At 42.4% G+C, this 10,118-nt stretch overlaps 1 protein-coding gene across 1 annotated transcript; it reads right to left on the bottom strand.

The window, feature by feature from the left end:
- Nucleotides 1-7,131: 7,131 nt before the first annotated feature.
- LOC120434939 (butyrophilin-like protein 2) lies at nucleotides 7,132-7,820 on the bottom strand. Its single transcript, XM_039603612.1, has 2 exons — nucleotides 7,458-7,820; nucleotides 7,132-7,325 (listed from the first exon to the last, which is right to left on the bottom strand). Exons 1-2 carry the CDS (start codon nucleotides 7,798-7,800, stop codon nucleotides 7,132-7,134), a joined length of 537 nt encoding a protein of 178 aa, XP_039459546.1. The 5' UTR covers nucleotides 7,801-7,820.
- Between the last annotated feature and the right edge of the window lie 2,298 nt (nucleotides 7,821-10,118).

The raw sequence follows: 10,118 nt of genomic DNA, 5'->3' as shown, positions 1-10,118 counted from the left end.
GTGACTGCTGTTGGCTGAAAAGAGAGGTAAAAAAAAAACCCTTCAGTGGTGTGGAAACATTATGGGTTCGCGGAGTCAGACGTGGATCAAGTAGACACAGTGTGGAAACTTTGGTGTCATAGCTGCACCACAGAGCGACATGGCAAAGTTCACTAAACATAGATGTTTACATTTTATTTTTTATATTGCAAACATTTGCACTGTTATCAGTATTTGCACACTATTTTATACTATTTTTGACAATCTTTAAAGCCATTATTCAATACATTGTTATTGTTAAATAAATATCATCAAATAATCGAGATCTCAATTTCAGTGAAAATAATCGTGATTATCATTTTTGCCATAATCGAGCAGCGCTATATGTGACATATTGAAATCGCATTTGAATTTGAATTTTTTGCTTTCACTTTGCAATCGCGCGAACTGTGTATAGAGAGCGACAGTACTGATTGGTGAGTGACGATAATTTGCACACCAATTCCTCTGACATCGTCGTATTAATCGTTAGTTTACTATGCAAACATGACAAGTGAAATCTCCCGCAGGAAGCTTAAACATGTGAGAGGTTGATCGCGCAGAGAATCGCTGAGCGTTATGTGAGTGCGTGTGTAAAGGCAGCAGGATATATATTTTAGTTCTGCTGAGCCAAATAAGACCGGTCAGGGTGAAGAAGTGACAGCCAAAGAAAAGCTTACCACAAAACGGAAAAGTTATGACAAATCAGACTATAAAGCAAAAAGAAAGTGCAGCTTTATGGTTTCATGAACAAAAGAATTTCTGTGGCTGGAATATGACAAACTAAATAACCAGGGGTGCACATAAGTGGTCCGCAGCTGCACATTCGCTGTCAAAATAAAATACGCGCACAAGATAAGAAGTTGCACCCGTGTAAATAACATAATGTTCTGCCGGGTGTTTTGTTGGTTTCCCTCGATTTCCCTCGATACAGAAAGACCCGGACTGATGGTTGAATCAAACTTCTTGCTGTGAGGCAACAGTGCTAACCACAGCGCCACTGTGCTGTGATCAAGTGGGAAACATGGCCTATCATCGGAGGGCTCCAACCAGGTCCAGCCCTCTTGCTGGCACTTTCCGGCACTTTTCCTTTTCCACTGGTCTGTTCCTCCGGCCTGCAGGCTCACCTCTAGCCCCAATTGGGATCCTGAGCAACAGGTGTAGGTGGTAGTTTCCGGATCTTTTCACCCACGCTTCCTGTTCCCCACCCAGGATGCCACATCTCGGCAGCAAGACCGAGCTGTCCGGTCTACCTCACCTGACTTAGCACAGTAGCTTCATCACAGGGCGGTGAACCACAGTTTGCTCTCACAGAGTCGACGGGGTCTTTCCCCAAACTTGGGTTTGAATTTCTAGATTTTTAACCTCCTAAGACCTCAACTGTTCCACAACATGCATTTTTAATTTGTCTTTGATATTTGAGCATATTGGGGCCCGATGAATGTAAAAACAAAGAATTACCAGATTTTTTTTTACTTATTTTTGTTTTTAAGAAAAATAAGAGCCACATATGAGGATATTTGTTTAAAATTTTGTTAGAACAGTAGCAGTATAATGTCCTCATAAGTGGATATCAGGCCCATGTAGAGCAAAAAAAAAAAAAAAAACCCACAGAAAATGTGATATTTTCTTTTTCTCATGAATATCTGGATTGTTCTAAATAGTTGTTAGCTTACATGGAATAAGTGAGTGTTTAGTTTTTAATTCCCACCAGGCTGTCAGTTATAATGCTTCAAACTGGAGGTAATGAAAGGCAGGCTAGAGATTTTTACACTTGTATCCTTACCATAACTTTTGTTGTAGGTTTTGTTTGCTTTTCATCCTCTTGCCACCAGGTGGCGCCTTGTAACCTTCTAATGAGTATCAGGTGTGGGAGTTTGGGCCGCTAATGAGACACACATCACGTGGTAGTGTAGTGTATTTTTATGGTGTGGTTCTGTTGAATGTCTGAGCTCAGTGTGACTGATTTAAACTCAGCATCAATGAATCTGAACAGCTCAGTGAAAACAAACTGAGTCAGTGGTTTTAAACTGTAATTAATAAACTGGCTGAATATCCAGTTTGATCTGACTGATGTGGTGTGTTTACTGTTCATGAAAGGATCAGTGATGCGTTCAGGAAACATTTGATAAAATCAGACACATTATTATCAGAGACATGACGGCTGCTCCCAGAACGACTTTAATCAAAGTGACGTCCACTTTCTGAGCTAAACGCAGAGCTGAATCTAGTGATGTGTCCTGTGTGTCGAAGCTTCGATACCTGCATCGGGTAATCTCTGAGGAGTTTTTGTGAAGCGTGTATCGAGGCTTGCTATATTTACGTATGCAGTGACGTTCGAGGCCGTACCATGTGACTGATTCAGGAACTGGCTCGCCGGTTCGCCCCATTCAATACTGAACAAATTTAAACTTTTTAACATTATGCAAAATTGCAAAACGCTTAGCTGTGTGTGTAATCAAACCTCTGTAACTTTGCTCTGCTTCATTTCAGCAGCATCAGGTAATGTTCACATGTTGATTAATGGTTTTCTTCTGTTTTTGATGTATTGCAGAATATTTTTATAAAATCCCAGGCCAGGAAAATTGCCTTCACGTTTTTCTGTGTTTTATCCTCAATGACTTTGACACAAAGGCATCAGCTGTGATGCTTGTTACCTTTGATAAAGTCTCGAAAGTGTCAGCTTCCTTTTTATAGATATAAAAATATGGAAATGTACTGATGATCTGAGTTATAATATTTCTGACTGTCTGAGGCAAAATTTCCCCGAATTGAATCGATTGTGGATCAAATCGATTCTAGAAATCAGTGACGACACACAGCCTTAACAGTTACACAATCATACCAAAACTCTGTGATAGTTTCCAGTTTCTCTTTTGTATCAGACATACTGAGACAATATTCGAGATAAATAACCACGAAAACAATTTATTTATTCAGGTTTACACATCACATCATTATAATCACAGAGCCTGTTTCATTTGAATCGTCCACTTGATGGCGCAGTAGAGCAAATGAATCATCACAATGCTTCGAACCATGAGTCGACCACTTCGATGGAAAGCTTCACTTCATCACGAGGCTTCATCTCACCATCACTACTTCTCACCCCTACAGCTACCGAGTAAAAAAAAATATTGACAACTATTTACATCTATTTACAACAAACTATTTACAACACGGCAAAAGATTGCAGAATACAAATTCACACGCAGCCACATGCACAGTTCGTTGGGAACAGGAAGTAGGCGGGGGGCGTGCTGGTTGAGAAGGGTCCTCATTTATAGCCGGCCTCTCCCAGTCCTCCACCAATGGTCAGCCTCCACCTGGTACTCACATAGCAGCAATAACACAGGACAAAAATATCAATAACACTGAATCATAACATCCCCAAGGTCTGTACATACTCAACGAACAGTGACTGTAATAAAAGCCTGTGAGCAGAGGCTGGAGTTACGCTGTTTAGGTGACATACAGGAAGTTACATACACAGGCAGCAAATCAGTTACTGATTTATAAATGAAAACATACCAATGCAATAGTCTACAGTGACAGGGAAAAGACATTTTCTTAAAATGTAAGCGGTGGGTAAGAGTCTGACATCCTGTGATAAACAGCCTCCAACATCTGACTGGGGCCTTAATATACACAATTTGACTAAAGTCAACATGAAGTCAGAAGGCAGCAGCAACAAGGCCTTCTTTCACATTAAATGAAAAACATGATTTGCTTCTATACAAGAACCTGAGTTTAAATCTGAGCTTTGTAAAAATAAGATAAGTGACTTAATAGAAAGATTTTCATCTGTTAAAATACCCAGATATTTATAACAAATTCAGCTCGGAAAACTTGTGCAGACATAATACTTGGAATTTTATTTTATTTTGAAAACTACATACCCTTCATTTTGTCAGCATTAAGTCTGTTTAAGAAACAAATGAGACAGTATGACAGTATATTTATAACAATGCTTTGAATGTTTTATTAAATCCAACACCAAATGCAAACCTGGTCATACTTTTCACAGCTGAGGTGTTTAATCAGTGATGGCGACTCTATGACCTCATGTGACGTCTGCTGGAATTACTGAGATGGTATTTATCTATCAGTCACTGCGCTGCACCACACCCCACTCACCTCACAAGCTCCACCCTCACAGCACACGAGCATGAGGTCACTGCGAACCGTCGACCTGAGGAAGGCTGCTGGTCCTGACGGTGTCCCAGGCCGGGTGGATGGAGTCTTCAGCCAGTGTCTGTCCCACTCTGCCTGGAGTCCTCCACCATAATTAAACCCCATATTTCCAGCTTCATCAACTCCTGACACCACCCTCCCCTGTAACAATAAATGCTTTGAAAAGTTGCTCAGGGAGAAGCTGCTCTGTCTGTGTTCATTGTTGGGTGAAAGCTGTGTTTGGATCAGGCTGCCTGGTCTGATGGATGTGCCTGTTCAAAGCACCAACATGAGTGTGTTTGTGCAGCTGCAACACAACAGCACAGTGTTTGTCTGTTTGACATGTTTGTGGTTTCTAACCAGCACCACACCTTTACTGTCCTTCTACTCATTACAGTCACAGTAAAATCTACTTTATTCTATTCTGACGTAGTCTGCACAGACTGAAGAATGGTGACTCCACTTTACTGCAGGGTGGTGTTTCTCCACTGAAGTCTGGGTGGATGAGATGCAGTCTGAGACAGCTGTTCTCCATCAGTCTGTTTGTACATTTTCTCTCAGTGGGAAAACCAAAAGGAAGAAGTACTTAGTAATTACTGCACTGTGTACTCTGTCACAGTGAAGGCTGCTCAGAGTGATCAGTGACTGACAAAACAAACGTCACCCATTAGTTCCCTCAGGTCACATGACTGTTTTCCCTCCATCAGTTTCCAGAAATAATAAAACTCACCGACGTTAGACTGCAGTAAGAAAGTTTAGTATCGTGTGAAAATGAAGTGATTTTTACAGAAGTGTTCAGATGATTTTAACAACACCAGAAGCTGCTGTGTAACCTGTGACAACAAACCCACAACACAAATCTGAGAGAGAAGAACTGTGTGAGAAAATGATTAAATACTGTATATGTGACAGAGAGACACGAGACGTCATGTTAATAAGTAAAAACATTTAATGTGGTTCATACAGCACCAACATCACAACATCATCAGGGTGATTATATGGATATATAAATGGTAAATGGCCTGTATTTGTATAGCGCTTTTCTAGTTCCTAAGGACCCCAAAGCGCTTTACACAACCAGTCATCCACACATTCACACACACATTCACACACTGGTGATAGCAAGCTACGTTGTAGCCACAGCCACCCTGGGCGTACTGACAGAGGCGAGGCTGCGGGACACTGGCGCCACCGGGCCCTCTGACCACCACTGATACTGATGGAGGCAGCTGTCAATCAGAGGGACTGACAGGAAGTGTGGGTGTGGCCTCAGGGCCTCCATCACAGGTCCTTCCTGCTCTGATTGGAGCTCTGAGGTCAGAGAGGGTATTTCATCTGTTTGTCTGATCTTCTCTGATGCTTCCTGACAGTCAGCAGCTTTGACCTTTGACCCACATGAAGCTAACATGTGACAGGACACCCCGTGGAGATCCATCAGAACAGCAGAACCACGATCATCATTATCATCATTATACACTTCTAATGTTAGACAAACAGCTGCAGAACATCTGGCCAAAGCAAAGCTGCATCTTCATCTTAAAACACACTAAATACTTTATCCTGTATATACACACAGGCTGCTCTTCATCACCAGCTCCTCCTCCTCCTCAGACTGTTTCTTCAGCAGTCAGACGTTCCTGTTCTTGGTTCCTGTTCCTGAGGACACAGAGGACAGTCAGACACTCACATGGGTCCGTGGGTTTGATGCTGGAGTCCATCCCAGCTGTGCCAGCTGATCAATATCCTACAAACAGACTGATCGGTTCTCTGATTTGTGATCGATCAGCTGGGACTAGGATGAGGATCAGAGCCAAGAATTAAACCAGGTTCATACATTCATACCTGCACGGGCAGGTGAGTTCCTGTGATCATGTGACCCTACACATCCTCACTCACTGAGCTCATTTAAAGTGGACCAGCTGCAGTTACCATGGTGACCTCACAGGTAAACACACTCATCTCGGTGACCCTGTAAACATACCTCAGCTCCCCTTTGACCTCAGAGTTTGCTGCCCTCCTCCTCCTGAGACGTGCCAGCATGTCTGCCATGGCTCCCATCAAGGTTTCTGCAGAGGAGGAAACAGGAGCGAGTCTCAGAGCTCATCAACTTATTTCTACATCAGACACACAAACCAGGTGACCATGTGCAAGACTCTCAGCTGTGGTTTAGTTTGAATAGTGGAAATAACAGAATCCTGAGTGGAATATCTGACGAGTCACCCTCCAATGCTGGCAGGCAAGGCATACATGGAACGCCATAACCAAGTGGCCGACATAGTGTACAGGAACATCTGTGCCGAATACGGCCTGGAAGTCCCGAGGTCAAAATGGGAGATGCCCCCTAGGGTGGTGGAGAATGACCGAGCTAAGATCCTGTGGGACTTCCAGATACAGACGGACAAAATGGTGGTGGCTAACCAACCGGACATAGTGGTGGTAGACAAACAGAAGACGACAGCTGTAGTGATCGATGTAGCGGTTCCCAATGACAGCAACATAAGGAAGAAGGAACACGAAAAGCTGGAGAAATACCAAGGGCTCAGAGAAGAGCTCGAGAGGATGTGGAGGGTGAAGGTGACGGTGAATCGGAGCACTAGGTGTGGTGACTCCCAAGCTAGGCGAGTGGCTCCAACAGATCCCAACATCGCAGATCTCTGTCCAGAAGAGCGCAGGGATGGAGCTTCTGTTGGTGGAGTTCAGTCTTTATATGACAGTTGTAATATATTTTCGTACATGATTTATTAGTCTGATTGCATAATTTAACAAATACTCACAGAGACCTGTGACTTCTTAACTCACCTCTGACACTGAGAGTCACTGATTTCTATATCAGCATGTGTCCATGCTTGTTGTAGACGGTGCAGGTGTAGACTCCACTGTCAGTGAGGTGGAGGTCTTTCAGGGTCAGACTGAGGTCTTTAGTTCTCAGTGGCTCTTTCTTCATCTCTGTGTAACCTCTATGTAACCCTGGTGCTGTTTACCAAGCTGATGTTTTCCACTCTCGTACACGTGGACCTTCATGTTGTTGTGTGTCCACTCCACTGTGACAGCCTGAAGAAGGTCAGCTGTGGTTTTAAAGGGCAGCAGGACAGACCCCTCCCCCTCTGGCACCTCCACTGCCTCTACTTTGTTGACTGAGAAGAAACCAGAACATGAACACAGACAGACATCAGTGAGGTTGATCCTCCATCATAGCCTCTGCTGTTTAACCAGCAGATCTTCACTCCTGTTTTCAGTCACTGTGGACAAACAGCTGTTACACTCACCTCTAAAACTGAGTATCACTGATTTCTGTAGCAGGATGGCTCTGTATGTGTTGTAGATGTTGCAGGTGTAGACTCCACTGTCAGTAGGGTGGAGGTGTTTCAGGGTCAGACTGAGGTCTTTAGTTCTCAGGGGATCTTCATCCATCTCTGTGCGACCTCTGTAACCCTGGTCCTGTTTACCTGGCTGATTGTTTCCACTCTCATACACGTGGACCTTCATGTTGTTGGAGTCTCTCCACTTCACTGTGACATCTCGAGGAAGGTCAGCTTTGGTCTTAAAGGGCAGCAGGACAGACTTCGGCACCTCCAGCACTTCTGTCTGGGAAACTGACAGGCACAGCATCCCTTCAGAATGACCCAAACTTATTAGGTACCTTTAAAGAACCACCAATTATAACCTACAGGAGAGGAAGGAATATTAAAGATAGACTTGTTAGAGCTTGCCACGACCCTATTACTCCAGATAAAACCCTGATAACCCATAACCTACATGGTAATTTCAAGTGTGGGGCATGCATTAATTGTCAATACACCAAAATGTTAAATCATTCAAAGACCCTATAGGTGACAAAACCATTGCCATAAAGGGCTTTATCACATGCAGAACTAAAATGTAATCTACATGATACAGTGCCCATGCAATAAAATATATATAGGAGAAACATCCCGCCCCCTTAAAGATCGAATTAATGAACACAGAAGTTCGATCAAGAGGAATGATTTAACCAGCCCTGTTGCAAGACACTTCAGTGTTAAACATCCAAATTCACCATTATTTTTCCTAGGCATTGAAGCCATTAAACTAAACCAAAGAGGTGGCAATATAAATTTTATCCGGAAAAAAAGAGAAGCATTTTGGATATTCCGTTTTAAGAGTCTGCATCCCAGAGGTATGAATGAGGATTTTTCTATCAATGAGTTTTTATGAATTACAGTGTTTTGTTTTTTTTTTGGTTTTTTTTTTTTTGTTTTGTTTTGTTTTCTTTTTAAATACATTTTATTTATTATTTATTTTTTATCCTAATTTTATCAGTTAAATTACTCTCACATGAGTAATGTTTATTTAATTAATCTTGTTATTTCAGCCAAAGAAGGCGTAGCGTTCTAGACATCTCATCTTTAGTCTACACTTCAGTCTAAATTTTAGAGACATAAATTAGGATTTTTTAACAAATATGTTCCCATGTGTTGACGTAATCTTGTTTTCCATTTTAAACGTGCTTTTACCATTAAAGATTGCCCCTTGTTGGTTTTATTATTTTTTTTTTTTTTTTTTTTTTGACCTGTGTGTATATTTATAGTATCCTTCTTATGCTATTCATGCATGTATTATTTTCAGACATATGGAGGTTATGTCACCCCCCTCTCTTCCTCATCATTAATGTTCTAGTCCAACATCTACTTGGGCGTGACCTAACCAATTAACCAATACCTACTTATGATATGTCAGCTGACCTATCTGTGAAGTTTTGACTGGTTAATTTGAATTTCTTTTCTGTTTCCTGTCTTGTATTTAAGCTGGTTTTTTTTACAATGTTTCACTATGACCCTGATGAAGGCCACAAGCCGAAACGCGCTGGTCAATTATTAAAGCTGTTCTTCGTTTCTCAAGTGCTGCTGGAGTTCCTGCTTGTTTAAACTGACAGGCACAACATAAAGTGTACAGACAGACATCTGGAGGATAAACCGGAGACACACACTCAGGTTTATCCTCCATCCTGTCCTCTGCTGTGTAACCAGCAGCTCTTCACCCTGTTTACAGTTTTCCTGTTTTATTTACAAGCTATTTTGGACCTTTGACCAAGAGCAGGCAGTCTGTGCTGGCTCCGCCCCTGCAGGAACAAAACCTGATCATGTGACCCCCTCACTGCTGTCTCAGGTGGAGGAAACAGACCGAATGTGAGTTGCTGACATTTATTCAGCCTCAGATGATGTGAGAGTTTTACTGAAGCAGGGACGATGTCAGTCTGCCCCAGGACACAGCACCAGACACCACAGGTCCAGGTAAAACACACATATTCTGTTTAATTATAGGGAAATATGTGCAACCCATTCACCCATGTTAACTTTATCATCTCCTCACTGTGCCACTGTGATACACTGTAACATGCTACAGAATTAAAGGTGGAGGTGACGGATGCTGCTTCCACTTCCCTATTGTCCCTGTTGTCTCACTCATAACTCAACTTTAAGTATACAGCGCCAATGAAGGGAAGCCAATACAGGAGAAATATGGAAATATGGGGTTTGTATGTTTTTTGTGAGATTTGTGGGTCAGACTGAAAAGGATTGTGTAATCATATGTGTGTAATTGTGTGTGTGGGAGAGAGAGAGAGCTTGCTGTACTTTTCCCCTCTCCTTATAAAAGAAGCACATGTGTGTATGTGTGAGCTGAGTGTCTTCTTTTTGCTGGTTGTTGGCTCAGTGGGGGAGCTGGAAACTGTAATGGAATTTCTTTCACTTATGTACTAATCACATTATTTTATTGTGTAATGCCTTGGTGCCACTGGATTTTAACATGTCTGACACTCATACTGTAAGACAAATGGTGGGGGTCTATTCAGGAAGTTGGGGGAAGCAGACAACTCCACAGGAGGGAGAGTCTTTTGTCTCTTCGAGGACTCTGGGAAGGGAGTGTGAACCTTAAGGTGTGAAACAGCT

Source organism: Oreochromis aureus, linkage group 3 (assembly GCF_013358895.1).
Source record: "Oreochromis aureus strain Israel breed Guangdong linkage group 3, ZZ_aureus, whole genome shotgun sequence".
Classification (NCBI taxonomy): Eukaryota; Metazoa; Chordata; class Actinopteri; order Cichliformes; family Cichlidae; genus Oreochromis; species Oreochromis aureus.
Note: the sequence above shows the minus strand (reverse complement) of the source record. Positions and strands in the feature narration are given on the sequence as shown.

Excerpts from the sequence above, each read along its gene's own strand:
- LOC120434939 (XM_039603612.1), bottom strand. The coding sequence starts at position 7,800 with ATGCTGTGCCTGTCAGTTTCCCAGACAGAAGTGCTGGAGGTGCCGAAG. Across the intron at positions 7,326-7,457 it reads AGTGATACTCAGTTTTAGAG|TCAACAAAGTAGAGGCAGTG; the intron begins GTGAGTGTAACA and ends GTTTCTTCTCAG.